General features: G+C 44.4%; 2 protein-coding genes and 2 long non-coding RNA genes across 13 annotated transcripts in view; 2 read left to right on the top strand and 2 right to left on the bottom strand.

Moving 5' to 3' along the window:
• The window catches only part of B3GNT6 (UDP-GlcNAc:betaGal beta-1,3-N-acetylglucosaminyltransferase 6), an 18,953-nt gene extending 15,836 nt beyond the window's left edge, over nucleotides 1-3,117 (bottom strand). For 2 of the 6 annotated variants that reach the window (XR_011541129.1, XM_070624081.1), the window contains exon 1: nucleotides 317-668. Coding sequence is in view for 1 of the 6 variants with exons in the window: in XM_070624081.1 (XP_070480182.1) it covers nucleotides 317-565 (249 nt within the window). In the remaining 5 variants the exon portion in view is untranslated. Of the gene's footprint in view, nucleotides 1-316; nucleotides 669-1,454; nucleotides 1,790-3,055 lie in introns of those variants that run through there. The other 4 variants (XR_011541132.1, XR_011541131.1, XR_011541133.1 and 1 more) reach the window with 4 other exon arrangements.
• LOC139083952 (uncharacterized) lies at nucleotides 2,133-12,626 on the top strand. 3 transcript variants are annotated; one of them, XR_011541136.1, is made up of 5 exons: nucleotides 2,133-2,298; nucleotides 2,723-2,867; nucleotides 3,892-4,115; nucleotides 10,185-11,410; nucleotides 12,178-12,626. It is a non-coding gene; the product is annotated as an uncharacterized lncRNA (long non-coding RNA). The 3 variants fall into 3 exon arrangements; XR_011541135.1 differs by lacking the exon at nucleotides 12,178-12,626 and adding an exon at nucleotides 8,028-8,340 and having other exon boundaries at nucleotides 10,185-11,089; XR_011541134.1 differs by lacking the exon at nucleotides 12,178-12,626 and having other exon boundaries at nucleotides 10,185-11,501.
• A 226-nt stretch (nucleotides 12,627-12,852) lies between these two features.
• The window catches only part of ACER3 (alkaline ceramidase 3), a 150,745-nt gene continuing 143,039 nt past the window's right edge, over nucleotides 12,853-20,558 (bottom strand). For all 3 annotated transcript variants that reach the window (XM_070624082.1, XM_070624084.1, XM_070624083.1), the window contains 2 exons: nucleotides 16,862-16,907; nucleotides 12,853-16,432 (listed from right to left, as the gene is read on the bottom strand). In XM_070624082.1, the coding sequence (XP_070480183.1) occupies nucleotides 16,379-16,432; nucleotides 16,862-16,907 (100 nt within the window). In that variant the 3' untranslated portion in view covers nucleotides 12,853-16,378. The remainder of the gene's footprint in view (nucleotides 16,433-16,861; nucleotides 16,908-20,558) is intronic.
• Nucleotides 16,428-20,483, top strand: LOC139083953 (uncharacterized). Its single transcript, XR_011541138.1, has 2 exons — nucleotides 16,428-18,425; nucleotides 18,795-20,483. It is a non-coding gene; the product is annotated as an uncharacterized lncRNA (long non-coding RNA).

The following is a 20,558-nucleotide window of genomic DNA, read 5'->3' on the forward strand; positions in this document are numbered from 1 at the left end:
AGGCTCCCCTCCTCTCCCCTACCTACAGCCCCAGGCAGGCTCCCCTCCCCTCCCCTCCCTACAGCCCCAGGCAGGCTCCCCTCCTCTCCCCTACCTACAGCCCCAGGCAGGCTCCCCTCCCCTACCTAGAGCCCCAGGCAGGCTCCCCTCCTCTCCCCTACCTACAGCCCCAGGCAGGCTCCCCTCCCCTCCCCTACCTAGAGCCCCAGGCAGGCTCCCCTCCTCTCCCCTACCTACAGCCCCAGGACAGGCTCCCCTCCTCTCCCCTACCTACAGTCCCAGGCAGGCTCCCCCCTCCTTTACCTAAAACCCCTACCTTTTTCCCTTTGAGGAGGTGGATTTGAGTGTTACCTCCCATCTCCTCCTCTGGCTGCCCTTCGATGGTAAACCTCTTTTTCCTTGCCACAAGTCTGACGCTCCAGCTATTGGCCCTCCTCTGCGGCAGGTAAATGAACCTGTGTTTGTGTTGGATAACAGCTCTCTCCCTTCCCTCATCGCCCCACCCAAGCTGACCAATTCTAACTCCAAAGTATTTCCTCAGTCTGTCCCCTTGCATTCGCACCATCGATGGGCTGGGCCACACTAGCACCTGCTGCTCGGAGGAGGGGGTCCCGCTGGGTCTCTGCACACGCTCTCGCTCTCACCCGATCCCCCGCTACAGCGGCTGGAGGAACCTGTGAACAACGCAGGTTTCCATGCCACTCTTCACTCCTTTCCTCAGCTTCCCACTGCCACCCACCTTCCCTGGCCGTCAGGCAGAGCTCTCCTTCCCTAGAAGCTTTCCCTGGTGTGTCCCTCTGCCTGGATGGACCTCTGTCCCCCTCCTTCGCCTACGGCACAGCCTCCTCCTCTCGGTCCGCTTGAAGAGGCATCTCCTTGGCAAAGCTTTAATGTGGCTCAAAGGAGACCAGAGCATTATTCGTTTAAAGTTTATCTTCTCTTCTAGTCTGTAAGCACCTTGAGGGAGGGATGGCACCTGTGTTGTGCTCCGCTGTCTCCCTAGTGACCTGCACAGGATTGGAGGCCGGACCACATAGTGATGGAAAATACTGGTGGCCTGGGTTCAAATTCTGCCTCTCCCACTTTCTAGCTGCATGTGCTGAGTAAGCTGATTTAAGCTAATACCCATCTCTTAAGAGTTATTGTGAAGGTTAAATGATAATGTATGTAAAGAATTTAGCATGGTACTTGGCACATGGTAAGTGGTAAGCAAATATTAGCTATTATGATTATCAGAGGCACCAATAAATATTTGTTAAATGAACACTTTGCACAAACTATGTGCTCGAGAAATAATTTGAGATTGGGTCGTTAGCACACAGAGGAGTTACTGGAGAGCATTGTTCTCTAGTGCTTGGGTGTTATAGTCCACACACAATGTCCAGCACAAGATGAGCACAAAGCAGGTGTTAGTGAACAATGGCAGCAGTTAATCACAAAGAAAAGTAACAGACCTGGCAGAGGTGTTGGTGGGATCGCTGAGTCCGTTAGAAATCCTGGAGGTGGGTTCCCGGAGCTCTTAAGTAGGCCTGCCTCAGTGTTCGCTGCGCTGAGAGAAGAGAGACAGCGAGGGGCACTGAGCTGTTTTGCCATCACCATGTGCTCAGGGCCTCGTCCCGTGCCTGGCACACGTGGGACATGTGGTACATTTTTTTGCGATGAATGAGAGAATAAAAGAATGAACAAGAACAGGATTTGGAGTCTGGATAACTGGGCCTGAGTGGGCTTCTTTTCCTGCCTGTGCGCCTTTGTTTCAATTCGTGAACCTCCTAGGTTTCAGTTTCCTCATCTGAAAAATTGAGAAAGTCAACACTCATCACTCAAGGAAATAAAAAAAAAAAGAGCAAGAAAATGATTTTGTCAATGCTAAAGTGCCGGACGGATGCTAGTTAAAAAAATGATGAAAAAGCCTTCTCTACCTCCTCTCCCCATGTAGAATCATCTCCAGAAACAAAAACCATCTTAGTGTTAACTCAACAGTAATTTGTCTCCGTCAGACTTGCGTTTACTTTGATAAACTTCATCCAGGAACGTGGATCAATGCTGCCTTTTGATATAAAGGGCACCAAAAGTTGGGCCAGGCCTTGTCCTGAGGGCGGCGCTGGTTTGCTGAACTGTTTCCGGATGCTGCCGCTCTGAAGCTTTGGGCGTCCCCTCTGTGGTTCTTTTTTCTGGATTCCCTGCTTTTCTCAAAGTGCCCTGGAGCCCCCGCAGCTTAAGCTTTCCTGGCCTCTGCTCACCCTGATCCATGGACCCTCAGTACTCAGCTCAAGTCCCGCCTCCTCAGGAAACCTCCTGGTAAGTCCCGCTGAATGGACCCTGTGTCCCTGTTGATAACATGGTTGCAGAGCCGCAGTGTTCGTGAAAGAGTGCAGACCTGCCACTTATGTGACCCTTTTGAGCCTCGGGTCCCTCATCTGTGGGACCTTGGGCAAGTTGTTTATCTTGGCACCTCAGGAGGTGACGTGAGTTGATTGGCATGAGGCACTTAGAACCATGCCCGGCACACAGTAAGTACCACCTAACCCAGGAGTGTTCACGGGGCAGAGGAGACCATCTTTTTATGGGTTAAGTCTAGCCTTCTCACACAGCGTTTTATGAAGTTCCTCTGTGACTCTTATCGCCATCCTCTCCTGTCCTGTTCGTTGCTCCACATAGAGGTTTGCTTGCCTTTACAATGCTATTTGCTCTGCCTGGAATGTTTTTCCCCTTATTTTCCCAGAAACAGGAAAAGTTCCTGTTGGTTATTCCCTCCTCTGGCTTGATGCCAAGAGACGAATGACTGGAATGCAGGTTCCCAGGTCCTGCACCAGCCCCCTACGAACACAAGGTATTCCTCGGGACCCTATGCACAGTGGCTATGGCAGGTAAATAAACCTTGTCTTCCCTTTGGCCCCAACCCCCCATGTGGAGCCCTAACCCAGGGGCTTTGTCCTGGTTCCTTTGCCCTTGGCCTCCCTCTGGCTCTTGCTTGGTGCTCTAAGGAGAGGGGAGTGGGGAGGAGGAGAAGACGCTCCTCCTTGCCCGTGGGAAGAAGCCCAAGCCCCCATCTTACCTTGAGTGTCTGAGAGAGAGGCAGTCCCCAGACTGAACCTACCTTTGACCCCCTTCTTTCACACCCTGAAGCCCCACCCCCAGGAGGGTGGCGTACTTCAGTATTCTTGAACCTGACCAATCCATGACATCCCTCCTCCTCCCGAGGGGCCGGGTGAAGGGGGGACAGCTCCAAGCTTCCTTCCAGCAGAGACTGCTTGCTTACCCTTCCTGAGGAAGCTCAATGTCAGCTCTTCTAGGAGAGCTTTCTTGACACCTCCACCCACCAGCTGCCTTGCACTCCTCCAGCGATGACCCTTTAGTGCTGTGTTGTAATGATGGGTTTTCCCTGCTAGACTGAGGGCAACTCCAGGGCCCGGGACCTGTTCTGTGAACATAGGGGGTGCTTTAAAACGTTTGTTGAGTGAGTTGCATGTAAAATGTTCAGACAGACATACTTTCTGAACACGTTAATGACATCTGAGTATACTGAATTTGGCAAGTGTTGAAGGGCTTCGTTCCATGACCACTGTGAGTGGCTGGGAGAGAGGTGAAGCAGACTCAGTCCTGGTCCTCAAGAGCTCACCATCTCTTGGGAGAGCCAGATACTAAATGGTTATCAAGTGATGTGATGTGTCCAAAACACGGAGAGGGAGCTTGGAGAAGGGAACCTGCGTAGGTCAGGGAAGACTTCCCGTTAGAACTGGACTGTATCACTTATCTATTGCTGTGTAACAAACCATCCCCAAACTTAATGGCTTGAAACAACCAGCATTTCTTATTTCTCAAGATTCTGTGGGTTGCCCAGAAGGTTCTTGTGCTAGACCCACCTGGACTGTCTCATGTGTCTCTATTCAGGTAATGTGTAAGCTGGGAGCTGGGCTCAGCTGGGACGGCTGGGCCTCCCTCTCCTTGTGTTCTTGCATCTTGGGCTGCTTCATGGCCTGGTGGCCTCAGGTTCCGAGGTGGACGACGCAGAGACTACAAGACCTTGTGAGGCCTGGGCTTCAGGACATGCATGACGTCACTTCCACCACATTCTGTTGGTCAACGCAAGTCAAAGACCAGCCCAGATACAAGAGGTGAGGAAGAGTCCCCAAGATTTGTGGCCATATTTAACCTACCACCTGAGTTTTGAGGCGGTCAGGAGTTTTCCCAGGAGGCAAGGAGCGGTGTAGAGAGGGGGAGGGCACTCCGGGCAGAGGTACGGAGGTGGGAATAAACAGGACGTGTCTGGGAAATATTCCAGGTTTAATGTGGTTGGAGGGGTAAATATTGGGAGTTGAAAGTGCAAAGATAGATTGGAGGGATCCGGAGAAGGGCCTGGAATGCTATGCCTGGACTTTTACCTTGATCCTTTGAAAGTTCCGACAAGTCCAAATCTGTTTTCGAGTCCATTATAGCAGCCCCTGCTGGTATAGATGCTGGAGAGGGCAAGACTGGAGGCAGGGAACCCGGTGGGGGTTCTTACGGTGATCGTGGGAGAGAGGTGAGGCCCAGGTCTGGCAGGGGCCGTCAGAGTGGTAGGGATGGTGTCCTCCTAGCTTGGTGACTTCCTGGGTATTCTGTGAAAATGCTCACCCCTCAGGCTCCTTGTCCTTCTTGCTAATTTTGAGGGTCCTGGGCAGGGGGGATGTCTGGATAAGAGAAGAGTGAGAGACAAGGACGAGGAGGGAAGCGAGTGGTGGGAGGAAGGGGGAGAGTTGGGCAGGGGGCTCGAGGGTAGGATAGGTTTCAGATGGAGATAGCGAGATATATCTGGAGGATTAGTGAAGCCCAGACTCACTGGCAACTTCAGGGTGGGTGAAGGACAGAAAAAGGATGGGAACACCAATTAAATTTGAGCTAAGTGAGGGCAAGAGTCAGCTCCAGGGAGGGACCTGACCATATTCCTCTCCAGACTGACTCATGGCTGACAGAGAAAGGCTGGCACAGAGCCGACATCTATTCGGGTTGGCCAAATGACTTATTATTATTTTTTTTTTTTGAGGAAGATTAACCCTCAGCTAACATCTGCTGCCAATCCTCTCTTTGCTGAGAAAGACTGGCCCTGAGCTAACATCCGTGCCCATGTTCCTCTATTTTACATGTGGGACGTCTGCCACAGCATGGCTTGACAAGCAGTGCCTTGTCCACGCCCAGGATCTGAACCGGTGAACCCCGGGCCATCGAAGCTGAGCGTGCGAACTTAACCCCTATGCCACCGGGCTGGCCCCCCAAATGACTTAATTTTGTTAACTCATTTTCTTCAAGCCCCCCAAATTCATCTTTTCTCCTTAGCAGAAATGTCTTTTTGGAAGTTTGGGGATGAATTGAAGGGGGGAGAAAGTTAAATGGGGGTAAGTTTACTGGAGTAAAGTAAACTTGAGGACAGGCAGCTGTGACCTCTGCAGGAAGGTTCTGGGGTGCTCGGGGAGGAAGTGAGTGTGATGTATGTAGTGGGTGTGTGTGGCAGGGTGGCTTCAGAATGGCATGTACTGTTCAGAGGCGGAATTAACGCATACCTAACTCCTTTTCAGCCTCCCCTTTACAATGCGTGGGGGTTTTCATGTAAAATTTACCAGTCCAGTGCTTAGTCTGACACACCTTAGTCTGAAAAACTGGGGTGGCATAAGGCAGAGGAACCTGTCCCCATCTCCAAGACAAACAGGTTCTGTGGGCACAGACCGGTGCCTGACGACCAGGAAGGAAAGTCAGATGGTCTCTTGTTCCAGGTCCAACTGGTAGTGGGAGACGGATCCGGAAGAGGGGTTGACACCTCAGGTTTGTCCAGCAGTTTTGAGGTACCCCTGGCAGGCCCAGGCCAGGCACTCTTACTCTTACAGAAAGAATCCTATTCAGAAAACCCAAGATGATTAAGTCCATGCTACATCATGGTGCTAACCTTTAAGACAATCCTACATTTTACAGATGTAGAATCCGACAGTTAAAGTAAAGTGACCGGGCCACAATCACACAGCTTTTCAGTGGGGGACCAGGATCCTAAGCCAGGTCTTTAGACACCGACAAGGATATAGAGTATGTAACCGCACCCTGATAGGACTAATGCCAATGGACTCCAACCCAGATCCTGCTGCCTCAGCGCCGTCTTGGGTCAAGGTTACTGCCCTCCATCCTTGATGCCACGTGAAGGACCACGTATGTAGCTAGCCCTGCCAACAGCCACAGCTGTACACAGCCCAGCCGGTGGCATCCACAGACCCTGAGGAATGAGCGCTCAGGCCCTCACCCCAGGCTTCCTTTGGCTGGAGGTGACTTTGTCCATCAAAATTCCTCTACCTAATCCTTAAATGGTTTTGGTTTCTAGTACTCAGTCTGAGACCCTCTTTTCTTCTGTGATCTCATCTACTCCCATAGCTTCAAATATCATGTATACTTTTGATTCTCAATTTTATATCTCCAGCCCAGATCTCTCAGCTGAGCTCCAGATCCACTTTTTACTATCCTTAAGCTCTCCACTAGGATAGATATCTCACTCAGACTTCAAACTCAGTGAATCCCGGATTTACTTGATAACGTAACTCAAATCTTTTTCCCATGTAACTCAGATATATTTGATTTTCTATGTCCAGTGCCACCATCCATCACTCTCTCTCACTCGGACTGCTGCCTTCTCCTTCTATTTGGTATCCCTATATCCACACTGGCTCCCTGTAAGCCATTCTCCACCCTTTCAGGAGCTTCCCAAATCAAATTGTTAACATGGCTTTCAAAGCCCTGGGTGACTTAATTCTTGCTCATCTCTCCTCTTGCTCTCTCTGTTATAACCAACCTCTTTTTCCTTCCCTGATTCCTCTCATCCTTCAGTTCTTAACATAATGTTCATCTTCAGGGAAGTTTTCCCTTCTCCAGTTCGCTAGTGCCCCCTCCCAGAGGTCTCTATACCCTTCCTCCATGACACTTATCCCAAATGTAACTGGCACCATTATTTGTGAGACACTAGACTGTCAGTGCTGTGAGGCATCTGTCTTGTTCTGCACGGTACTGTTAGCATCTAACACGGACACAGCATTCCAAAGTTTGTTGAATGAATGTCACTATGCCTTATGGCCCCCATATAGTAGGGCTCAAGAAATGAATCCTATTTCTCTTTTTATGCTTTCTTTACGTTGTCCTTTGAGAATCCAGCCCTATTTTGAGACTAGGCCACCCTACCACGTCAGACAGCTCTTGTTTTCTCTCTCACCTGGGTAGACCCATTTTGCATTGCAGCCTGGGGCTGAAGCCAGAAAAAAAGCTGGAACATCCCAGACATGTGATAAATAAATGTTAAGCAATAGGATATACTGGAGGATCTGAGGAAGCCATTTGGTGTAAAACTAATTCGGCCTGATCTTGGTTTTCCAAAAGGGCCTGATGTGGCCGTTGAGCATGCATTGTCCATCTGCTTTAAGTATTTACCATGTCCCAAAGACAAGAACAGTGCCCTTTAAGATAAAGAAAGATGTAACTTCCCCCCACATGGGCGTGTCCCTAAGGGCAAGCATCTCTCCCTAGGCTAGGGATTGATTGCTGACCTGTAGTGACCACCCAGCTGGAGACCACAGACCTGCTACCTGCTCTGTTCATCACCTGCTGTGTGAATCACTGTGCCAGCTAGGCAGTTTCATGACTGTTGTAAAAGGGACATTCCAATCATTATGTGATGCATGCTGTTTGACGGTATATAACCGCTCTGTACACTCCCGCTTTTTTGGAGTGTTCCATTCCTTTGTGAAAGGACTCTCCCAGGCTATATAGTCCTCAGATCTGGCTTACAATAAACTCACCCCAATTTTGATTTATAGTTTGGTTACAGATTATTTGCGTCAACACATGCCAGAGCTGAGACCAGAGTAAGCTCAATAAAAATGTGTTAAATCAAGTAATGGATGCCTGTGTCTGTGTGGCAGGCTGGTTTAGAAAGGTGTGTACTGCTTAGAGGTGAAATTAAAGCAATCCTAACTCCTTTTCAGTCATCTCCTTTACAAAACACAGTCCAAACTGCTTTGCAGATTCTCTCGTGTTCTCTGTCAGCAAGGGTTCCTGGTTCACCTCTTGCCAGCATCTGTCTGTTGGTCCAGGCAAGGCTGTCTGTCCCTGACACATGAAGGAAGGACTTGATGAAGAATCTACCATATGGTCAGCAGTGAAGCAGTGATGGAAACTGCCCATCCAAGCCGGCTTGGCTGGAAAAGCTAATATTTGTGGCGAACATGATGTAATCTACATAGACATCAAAATATAATGATGCACACCTGAAACTTACGTAATGCTATAAACCAGTGTCACCTCAAAAAGAGGAGGAAAGCTGTGGTGTGGGAAACAGTGAGTTGTGGGAATTCTAACTTGTTTTATGTCTTGTAGATGGCACTTTGGTCACTGCCAAAGATAGAAACCGTAGTAGATGTGGGGGACTGGAATTGGCCACCTGATATGTCTCTTTGGCATGAGGATTTTATTTTGGGCTGGTTACTTTTAAAAAAACTGCAGACAGGGAAGAAACTCTGAAAAGTAGAATTTACTTACCCTTTGTTAAGTGACATTTACATTTGTAAAGGAAATCTCCCTCTGTAAAGGTGTCTCCCTCTCTGTACCAGGAAGAAGGGAGGGATGACCTTATCTCTAGAAACTCTTGGTAAATCAACGCGGAAGGCAAGGACTTAAATCTGCACAATAACTTGACTCTTGTTTACTGTACTTGTCTGATAATCTCCCGTAACTGACTCCCCCCACCCCCAACATCCTCCTTTGCCTTTAGCTGAAGATGATGTTTAAGATGGTGGCTTCGGCCATTTTGGCGAGTTGCTCAGGTTGCCTGAGCCTCTCCCATGTATACAAGTTATAAAGCTTTGTTTAATTTTCCCCTGTTATTTGGTCTCATGTGAATTTAATTCGTTCTCTGGCCAGAAGAACCCAGAGAGGGTAGAGGACATGTCTTCCTCCCCTACAATGGCAAGGTTTCATTACCCAAGGTGAAAGTTTATGGTCCAAAGCTAGAGTTTTATCTTCCATTTGAATTTCAAGTGAAGCAGTATCTATATCTTGGTGTAGGTCATTTCCAAATAAGATAAAATACTGAAACATTAATTACTAAATATAAGTTTATCTACTTTTGACTTATTTTTACCGAGAGATTAAAAGATATTCGGGTCTGTTAATAAACATGTTCTTTCACCACAAAAACTATACTATAAAGAAACGTGTCTCTAGAAATAGAGGTGGTTTAGTCATAAGTTTGCTAATCTCCTAGAGAATGCTGCTGTGTGACAGTTCAGATGTCTACTTCCTCATTTGCTGCTGTGTGACAGACAGATCACAACTGTCTACTTCATTTTCACTAAAAATTAAGGTTACCAAGGGTTAAGAACTCTACTCAATAAGTAAATGAAAATACTAGAAACAGTAAAGAAGGGAGGCAATCAGAAAGGTCTGAAAAGTCTGAAGGATGTGTTGTTGTTAAGGAAAAAAGGAAAGCAGTTTGGTCCTAAAGTAGTTGTTTGGTGGTGGTTTAAAGGTTGTTCCAGAATGAGGAGCAAAGTGAAGGAGAAAAACCTGAGCGAGTATAGCAAGTTGTAAAGGGTCTGCCGAAGGAGGGGTGGGAGGGAGAGGGGGAAAGAGGAGGGAAGTGGGGGGGCAAAGACCTTATTCATATCAGGCTAAGGTTGAATGCATTTATTTATATTTTTATATATATATATATTTTAATGAGCTCAGTAATGTACTGATGCAAAACTGGAGGTTGAAATTCTCTGTTAAAAGGACAGTTTCTTGGATTCCTGGTCTGCTCCTAGTACGAGACTGTAGTTATTGTCACTCCAGTCACGTGGGTAACTAGTGTTTCACAGTCACATGAGATCTTCTTTAATCAGGTGTTCAAACCTAGAGATGTCTTCCCCCAAATAGAATTCTAAATGAAGTATTCTTGACCTCTGACTTTTCCCAGAGGACCCCTGGAAAATCTCAAAGGAGTTGGTGTCTCACTCGTAAAAAGAGAGATGTTAAACTAATTGGGTTTACTTGATAAGTTAAATTGCATGGCAAGCACTGCCAAATAAGAAGTGATGGTTAACCCTCTCTAGGTTATATTTGTATGGGTATATGTTATTAATATAAATATTTCAGAAAGCATATGAAATTTCTAGAAATTTGTGTTTTTTGTTTGTTTTTAGGAAAATTAGCTCTGCGCTAACATCTGCTGCCAATCCTCCTCTTTTTGCTGAGGAAGATTGGTCCTGAGCTAACATCTGTGCCCATCTTCCTCTACTTTATATGTGGGATGCCTACCACAGCATGGCGTGCCAAGCGGTGCCATGTCTGCACCCAGGATGCGAACTGGCGAACCCCAGGCCACTGAAGTGGAACGTTTGCACTTAACTGCTGCACCACTGGGCCGGCCGGTAGAAATTTGTTCATCCTAGCTGTCGATGATCTGTCCTGGTATAATGTTATCCTTCACAACTCCAGTTATCTTAACATGTTGACTGTCACAGAGACAACCAAATTTCCTTGTCAATTGTATTATAATGAACACATCAGATGTTTAAGCATGGCCATTTTAAGCCTTATGTCATTCACAGATAGTGTGTTACTGATACTTTTCTGAAACCTCTTGTAATCTGCTGCAGGCTTCACTGTCAACAAAAAAAAGGACTCTCTCAGAGAAGCATGGAAAAGACTGTAACAGATACTCTGGGGTACAGGCTTCTGATGTCACTGCTTACATAACTTTAAGATCATACCACTGAACTGAATAATGATTTCCAGAACTAATGGAACCCAAGATCAACAAAGACCTGGATTTATCACATGGGACTGAGTGGACTGATAAAGAACAACTATGATTTCTTCGACTTTTGCTCGGAATACCGCTGGTTCTTCTATGTTCTATTTTTTTGGATTTAAGGAACCCTTTTTCTCTTAACCTATCTATGACTTAGGGCAACTTAGTAAATTATATCTTTGTAAACAAAAATGAAACATTTATCTTTTCTCCCTGCCTGATGCCTCCAAAATTTGGAAACCCTTATTGAATATTCTTATTTTCATGGCAATATAGTTATTTGAGTAAGTTCAATGAGAATTTGTTCTCCTTGTAACGAGACACAATTGGAAACACTGGCTCTATCACCAAGGCTTTGACTGGAATGTCCGACTTGAGAATGATGCGCGCAGAACCAGGTGTGACCAGTTTTAAGGGACTAAGGTTGACTTTAGGAGCCAGTGCCTACAAAGCCCTCCTGGACAACCGGCCTGGGACCAGGCTTACAGTGCTCCTACCTCACAAGTGCATCAGGGCACCTACTTCCTCGCAGCCCCAAGACACTTAGGATATTTTGGGGACCTTGAGAAGGAAGAATTCATCCAAATCTGTAGGTACCACAAGTGAAGTCTGATGGTAAGTTCTTGGCTTGGCTTCCTAGCCTCAAGGCTTTTAAAAATCCAATCTGAGATTCCTATTAAAAGTTCCAGCAAAACAAACTTAAAAAGACCTATGTTGTCAGTTACTATTCTTGCTGAACTTACATAAACAATCAGGCCAAGTTTGATGAGACTAGACTTGTCTTGTAAACAAAAATAGTCTTACCTTGATTATCTTTGATAAAAATAGGAGGGATTATGAGAGAGATCTTATGCTTCAATGGAAAACACTAATCCTCCTTTGTGGATTATCAGATTCTAGTCTTGTTCGTTGTCTTTGAGCTATTTTCACCTCTGTGTAAGCTGGATCCTGCCATCTTGAGCCTTTTGTCAGTAATTAACATTTCTAGTTTCCTTCCACCCTTCTGACTTAGCATCACGAAGAACTAAAACTGCTCTTTTCCTGAAGCTGGACAACTTGATATAACGTTATTGGATTTACCACAACAGTTTGGGCCACTCAGGAAGTTCACCAGAACATAATCCTTTGAGCTCTGGGAAATAGCCATGACTGTGAGACTCCCACTACCATCCTTACTCCACCATCTAAAGATGCTTTGAGACCAAGGTCTGGAAATCCTTTTGACTGACTGCCCTCTTGACTTAAAAACTGAGTTTATAACCTGCTCCAGCCATTAGTTTTTGTTTTTCCATAAAACAAAATGTCTGTGTCTATGTCTTTGTCTTCTTTCCCTTTGCACATCTCCTACTTCCCAACTGCTAACTCGAATCTTCTCTCCACAGCCTCCAACTCGGCTTCTGGTTTGTGAAACTTCTTGGGAAGTTTTAGACAGGGGAAATACAGGCGTCCAGAATACACCATGTGGCATGAAAATTATTTTGAGCTGAAGGCATCTAAGAATCAACAGATGCAGGTAGAGGCTTTATTTCCTGAACTCCCTGTGTCCTCCTAAAAGCAGAACTTCCCAAAAGAACTCAACTGTCGTAAATCTTCTCCCCTGGGGGAATTTTGGTACCAAAACAGACATCATCACAAAACTATCATATCTCTCATCTATTCTTCTAAGGGACCATTTATTTTTCCTAAAAATCATTTTTTTTCCCATCAGTGCCCTTTCTCCCCCTCCCCATCCCTTACTAAGATGGGATATAAGCCCCTAATTCTGCCTCCTTGAGTCACTTTGAACTCTCATGTACATACATGAATAAAAATCTGCCTTTTTGATTGCTAATTCGTCGGTTTAATTCACAGGCCTCAAGCACTGAATCTAAGAGGGTAGCAGAGAGATTTTTTCTCCCCAGCAGGCAATGGTTGAGTCCAGTGGCGTGCTCACATAACCTCAGCGATACAGGCAACTTCTCATCTAGCAACTACAGTTAGTTATATACATAAAAAAAAGGTTTTCTTATTCTTAAAGGAAGTTCAACGGTTTAAAAAACAGCATTGAAGTCTTGCAATCAGATGGGTCATGACTGTTCTTTTTTTTTTCATTTTGCAGCCTCCTCCACAAAGGAGTAAAGTTTACCTGCTTTTAGTCAAATTTCAGTCATTATTTCCAAATGTTTACAGCATAGTGAATAAGCTGTAATTTTACACATTGAAAAACAAGACAAAGTGGTCAAACTGATTATATCATGGCATTGATACGATGTAAAACGTAAGACAGAGGGAGATCCACAAGCCACCACACAGCTGCCAATGCCAATTCTAACTGCTTCTCTTTAAGACAGCAATTTTACATAAATGCTTATCTGGCAGCACAGCATAAACCACAGGGTTAAAAGAATTTCTTCTGTCATGTAAATGTGGAATTGAGACCTAAAACCGTCAAACTTAGCAACAAACTATTTTTTTTCAAGAGCAAAGTAATATGGAACCCATAGGACTCATGAGAAAACCTTAAACTAAATTATTAGACACTTTTAGGGGCATTGGTTAAATTCTGAAGATGCTGCATTAAAACAGAACTTACTCTTTTCAGGCATTTAAAGATTTTCATGCACAGTGTACCTGAAGTTTTTGATCTCTTGGTTTTCTTTGACTCACACCTCCTCTCCTTCATATAAGAAAGCCCTCTTAGTATAAGGAAAGCCCAGATTAACAGTCCTGGAAAATCTGCACTAAGGTTCAACCAAAATATTTGATCTAATTGCAATTCTGCTAAACCAAATACCACTATTTGGGGTTCTCATTTGTAGACTATTCAAAAACAAATGTTTCTCCTGTTAATCATCAATTTATATAACAGCAAAGGATAAAAGAGATCACTTCAGGTGGAGGCAATGTTTCTTGAAAGCACCAAGGTGGGGAGGGGCAGGTGGAGTGACCAAGCAGATGAACCACCACCTTTCACTTAGTTTTCCCTTAAAAAAAAGTCGAACTGCTTTCAATTTTCTGGAGTGAAAATGGCAGCACGGGAAGGATATTAAAATGTGCTAGCAAACTGCTTCTTTCAGGTCCTCATAAAATAATGTTTCCTAAAGTATAATTTGCCACCGGGCTTGCGATGAGCACCTTTCACATCAGGTGACATGCAAAAACCCATCACTGGCTCAGCAGGAGACAGGCTTTTTGTACACTCTAGTTAACAGGAAGTCTTTCAAGAAGATAAAAGGAAGGGAGGGGGTGGTAATCCAACTTGTAATGCCCACCCAGAATCCCAGAAGGAAAAAAAGAAAGCCATTGAAATAAAGACAGTTTAGCAATATCCTGAAGGTCAGCTGTATTTCCATAAGACTCTAAATGGCAGAGCGAGAGAGTCTTGAGTGTGCTCACACTTAGGTTGTGAAAAAGAGAGCCACAAAGTAACGTAGAAAATTCAAGAGCCTGAATTTAGTCTCTGCTTTCTGCTCAACACTCCTAAAATATTTTTTTGCTGCGCTTTCATGCTGTCTGTTTTCACAAGAGAAACAAGGGTCTCTGAAGAACTGGCGGCAGTGTTACAACTCAACCAGTGGTGTGATGCTCCTCCAGTGAGGTCTGGACAACTTTATTCAACAAGCGACAGCGCTGGGGGCGGCTGAACTGCTTCTTCAACACTATGCACTCAACTGCGCAGGGCGAGGGTGTGTCCCTGTACCCTAATCTGCCGTTAACCCTGCAGAGCCTCAGGCTCACAGTGTTCACCAGCGTTGTCAGGAAGGAAGTGCCTTTGTTGCTACATCAAGCACACCCAAGTATATCGTGAATGAGCAGTACAGAAGGACAATAGGGGGAAACAAATGCACTCATTAAGAAATGTAAGACAGCTGATAGCCAGGGTAGCTGCACAGGAAATGTGGCCAGGAGCCAGAATTTTGTGGCAAAAGAAGGAACAGTGTTTTAGAACTGTTTAATTTTATACTTTGCTAAGGCACAACCAAAGTTTTTTTAGATTTGTTTTGGCAAGTGTTTCTCCCGCTGGAAGATCATGAAAGTAGGTGGAAGTATCTGCCTAATGGCATGTTGGCTTGCTAAAGTAAGGAAAATAGTTACTTGGACAAAAACTAAAGTCAGTAGGTGAAGGAAAACAAAGAAATTTGTACTGGTTTTAAATGTGTACCAAGGCTACTTACTGAATACTGGGAAAATGACAGAAGTGTTTTATACCTTTGCATAAGAAAAAAAAGGTGTTCTTTTTGAAGCTGTAGCTCAGGATTTAATCTGGGGTAATGTCACCATGTGATAAAAACAATCTGGATTTTATAATAATGTAAGCAGGAAAAGTGGTAAACTGCTACACGGCACAGAGCTCCAAATACAGTGATATACGAGCAAAGGGGTCAGATGAGGGGTTTACTCCAGGCAGGTGTTATATTTGTGAAAGGCGATTCAGTTTGTTATACATTCAAATCCAAATTAGAACTAGCTGCCTTACAATGAGATTTCACTACCATTTCTTGGCACTTTAATTTTTGGGAGTTCTGTTACAAGTTCAAGTAAGTTAGAGCTGTTCTTAATCCTTATATCTATTTCCTTCAAAAAATGAAGGATCAGGTATTCTAATAGGGTTTATGTAAATAGAATCCTGATCATTTTAGCTCTAGTTAACTCGACACATTTCCCTGGGAATAACCATGGCCTCTCTGAAAACTGGAAAATACTGCATAATTTAAAAAGTCAGAGTATAATGACCTTAACTGGTAACTTTAAACTATGCTAGGAGGATGGAATATGGGTAGGCCAGACCACAAATCAAGTTTGCCTAGCCATAAAAACAGTGACAACTTAAAGATCTGCAAAGATCAAAGGAAACAGAGCAACTTTAACTGGCTTGGAGGTACAACATTCTACAGGTGCCTTGTGGACCTTCAGAAAGGTTACAAGATGACCCGCCCACTCTGACTGGCTATGGCCATACACTGACAACCCCAGAGCCCACCACAAATCTGGGATGTGACAAGTATAGGACCAAGTGGCAGGTCTGAGCTTGCTTATGACCCTCCAACTACACAGAGGGAGGCAGCCAGAATCCCACAGACAGCTCTTTTTCACCTTGGAAAACCATCCGTGAGGTTACTATGACAAAAATATAAATCAAGGCTGACACAGCTAAGTGCCAGCTCACTGCTGGCCATCTGGATATGGGGTTTTGCCAGCCCTTAGCTGTTTTCATTATTTAATCAAATGTTAAGAAAAGTATAATTCGCATGCAACCCTTGTCAAAAAAGAGAAAAAGGTTAATTTCCTATGATCACCACAAACTGTTAAACAATCAAGAAAAGCCCAATTTTTCCAGCTTTCAAGTATATACACATATCACATCTATTTCATTTTAAACATCTTTGGTGACGGGGAGGGGGAAGAGGACAAATGAGATAAAGGCATGAGCTAAACATCCAACAAGCCCCATTCCTCATTCTCTGTGTGGTTGGCAGCATTAGTCGGAAAGTCACTCATTTGCTGTGATGGTCATGATATACTTGAATGCGTAGATCTTTAAGAACTTCCTTATTCATTTGGCCTGTAGTAGGTGCTTTTTTGTTTTCTTGGTGGAATAATTCATCAGTGCTTCCTGAGAGGCTCAAACAGGATCACTGGCCAGATTCCAAAGAGAAACTGTTTGGGAAACAAGTTAGGACAAAATGAAAGAAGATAAAATTGTTCCACGTTTTCCCTGAAATAGAATCTATGGGTTATGACTACAGTGCTTGGTAGCTTTGCCAGCAGTTGTCCTGGTATTAGTAGCCTGAGTGCGGCATATTCTTTCCAGACTTGCACAAGATCTCAAAAACTATTCTTATTTAATTTATTTAAATGTATTAAGCATCTACTTTGTCAAGCATGGAGCTGGGCATTTGCAGAACAGTAGGCAGAAGACTTACGATTCAAGAGCATCTGGTTCTAAAGCCTGTACTCTCTCCACTACCTTCTTGCACCTCCATCCCATCCTCCCAGCCCCCCCATTCCCTCAACATACACACACACACACTCTCTCTCTCTCTTTCACGCCCCCCCCCCCCCCCCGCCCCCAGGAATGGGCCTTACCTTCACTTTTGGCCTGTATCTCAGGTAAAGTGTTCTTGTATATAAACTGAAAGAACAGGGGAGAGGGAGAAAGCTCTTCAGACTAAATTTTTAATCCATGCAAACTGGCTTACTGACAAATTTAACCATAGTGCCTCAGTATATACAGAGAAAAAGCAACATTAGTATATCCTTTGTTCATTTTGCAAGCTTTTTTTCTAGCATCTACTCTGTGCAGAACAGTTGGCAAGAAGCCAAGGAAGATGGAGAAATCATCAACTCTCAGGTTGTGACCTCAGGATGTTTGCAGCTTCGTAGGGAGCATTCCACTCATGCTTGATATGATTCATATCACGAGTGCCCGTTTCATCTTTGAGTAAGTAAGGATTAAAGTAAGGATTAGTATGGATTAAAGGATTAGAGGCAGTAAGGATTAAAGCAGAGTATTCTTAGAATATTTTGGAAATGGTTATATCAGCTTTATCAGAGTTACAATGAGATAAGCAGGAAGGTAACGGAAAGTCTTCTTCATACTCTCCTTTAATGTGAATCACCTCTGTAAGATAAGCTCGGATTCTAAAACCAGTGCATCTAGCGAAAGTAAAGTTAAATTTATCCTCGAAAAATTCATTAAACTGTCCATAACATATAGCATACACAGTTTTATGTACAGTACACTATTATGAATAGTGCTATAGTTTATCATGAATACATATGCAAAACATAATTTTATAGTGTGAAAAGTTTTCTCTTTTAAACAAGAGAAAGAAAAAGTGAAGGAGCATGGCTAGTTGAATTTGTGTAGTTTAATGTGGCTACGATGCCACTCTGCTCTACCCACAACAAAAACTGTAAAGAGGAGCATGAGATATTATGAAGAATACTCCACTGTCTTAAAATTCAAGAGAGACTGCAAAGCTGGAGGAGAAAGAAGGGACTTGTTCCTTCTTGTTTTATTTTTGTGAGGGGTTGTTGGCTTGTGGTTCCTGTCAACAGCATCCCAACAGAACGTTGTCACAGTGGCAGCAGCAGTTTGTCCCTCTAGCAGCAGAGCCTTGAAGAGGCCTGGGTCCCAGCCCCTGGCGTCTCTCCTGTGAGCCCAGACACCAGCACCAGCTGAGCCATGTCTCCTCTTCACACCTGAGTTTGGAGTCCCCAAATTCTTTAATAATTTTCCCATCAAGAGACAGGATCTGTGCTCCTTCTAGTTGAATCTGTGACTTTGACCAACAGAGTTTGGTGGACATGAGACCATATGAATTCTGAGATTAGGTTATAAAAGGCCCTGCCGCTTCTGCCTGGTTCTCTTGAGATGCTCCCCCTGGAGACACCATCTGCCACGTAAGAAGGCTGACAACACTGAGACTGGAGAGACCATGTGGAGGCAGCTCCAGTTTACAGACCTAGCTGTGCTCCTAGATGACAGCCAGAATCAAAAGACACCCTAAGTGAGCCATCCTGGGTGTCCATTCTAAGTGGAGCCTTCAGATGACCACAGCCTGAGCTGACATCTGACACCAACCCTATGGAGACTCCATGTGTGGACCACCTAGCTGAGCCCTTCCAAACGCAAGACCCACAAAGTGTGAGCAAATAAAATGGTTATTTTAAGATGGTAAATTTGGGGTTGTTGTGTAACATTACTAACTGAAATATGCCCCAGCCCTTCTCTACTTTTCTTCTGGAACTCCAATTAAATGTATGTTAGACTCTCTCACTTTATCTTCCATTTCTCTTAACCTCACTTCCATATTTTTTGTATTTTTCTCTGTTGCATTTAAGTAATTTTTTCCTGACCTATTTCCTAGTTGACTAATTCCCTCTTCAACTGAATCTAATCTGTTATTAGTCCTGTACTGTACATTGAGTTTTGCATTTTGGCTACTATAGTTTTCATTTCTAGAGATTCTATTTGGTTCTTTTTCACAGTTCCTTGAAAAAGTGTCTTTTTCAGGAGTGACGTCAGCATCATGGCAGAGTCAGTCCTCCTGGCGATCTCTCCCCTCCATGATACAACGAAAAACACATTCACACTCCAACAGAGGACATCCACACAACACAAAAGACGTCTGAGAGACCCACACGGCCAGATGTCAGAGGGTGGAGAGGCTGGAGCCCCCCTCAGATGAGGTGCAACGGGGTAAGAGAAAACTTCACTCCCTCCCCAAAAGACTGTGATCTGGGACTGCAAGCGGCCTCGAAGAGGGGAGGGGATGCCCATTTGTGGGAACATCAAAGATCCCCGAGGGCCCTTGCAGCCTAGGGGGAAGCTCCCTACTGTGGTGAAAGCTATTGTGGGGGGTGAGCTCATCAAGCAAACATCCCAGGAGAGCAGACAGCCAGAGCAGAGCAAGTAAGCCTCGGACAGTTCATAGGAGAAAGCGCCTCTCCCCCATCCACCCAGCGCCTAGGATCCCAGCGGAATGCAGAGGGCTCGGAATACGTGGCTCTTCACTCCCCCTCCAGTGGCGATAGGTGGTAACTGCAACCAAATAATACCACGATGCGAAAGAACAAAGCCACACCCTCTAGCAGTATCACACATTATATTAAATCTCAAGACCAGAGAGAAAATCACAAGTACCCAGAAATCAGTCCCAAGGACACAGAAATATGTAATCTAAATGACAGAGAATTCAAAATAGCTATCATCAAAAACTCAACAAATTAAAAGAGAATGTAGAGAAACAATTCAACGAGTTCAGGAGCTACTTCACAAAAGAGATAGAAACTATAAAGAAGAATCAATCAGAAATACTGGAGATGAAAGACACAACTGATGAGATAAAACAAAATATGGATTCCCTGTATGCTCGAGCGGACATCATAGAGAAGCAAATCACCATAATCAAAGATAGACATGTTGAAATGCTCCAGATAGAGGAGGAGCGAGAACTAAGACTAAAAAGAAGTGAAGAAAGTCTACAATAAATATCCGATGCAATTAGGAAATACAGCATGAGAATTATAGATTTTCAAGAGGGAGAAGAGAAGGAGAAGGGAGCAGAAAGCTTGTTCAAAGACATTATAGCAGAGAACTTCCAAAACGTGGGGAAGAACATGGAAATCCATGTGGAAGAGACTACCAGATCTCCTAAATATGTCAATGTAAAAAGACTTACTGCAAGGCATATCATAGTGAAACAGGCAAAAGTGAATGACAAAGAAAAACTAAGGGCAGCGAGGCAGAAGAAAATGACCTACAAAGGAACCCCTATCAGGCTTTTAGCAGATTTCTCTGCAGACACCTTACAAGCTAGGAGAGACGTGAATGATATATTCAAATCATTGAAGGACAAAACCTTTCAGCCAAGAATACTCTATCCAGCGAAAATATCCTTCAGATATGATGGAGAAATAAAAAATTTCTCAGAAAAACCAAAGCTAAGGGAGTTCATAGTCACAAGACCTCCCCTTATAAGAAATGCTCAAAAAGGTCCTCATACCTGAAAAAAAAAAAGGAGGAGAAAGGGGTTACAAAGCTTGGAGTAAAGAGATAAATAGGCAGACAAAATCAGAATAGGATAGCAAATACTCAAGTATAACATTAAAGATAAAGGGAAGGAAAACACCAAAAACAAAGATAATCTTGTCATTTTAAGCACACACTCACAACACAAGATGGAATAAGATATGAGAAAAACAACTTAGGAGGGGAAGAGGAAAGGTACTGAATCAGTTTAGTCTAAGGAAATAAGAGCCATCAGAAAATATCTTA

This window comes from Equus przewalskii, chromosome 6 (genome assembly GCF_037783145.1).
Source record: "Equus przewalskii isolate Varuska chromosome 6, EquPr2, whole genome shotgun sequence".
In the NCBI taxonomy this organism is placed as follows: Eukaryota; Metazoa; Chordata; class Mammalia; order Perissodactyla; family Equidae; genus Equus; species Equus przewalskii.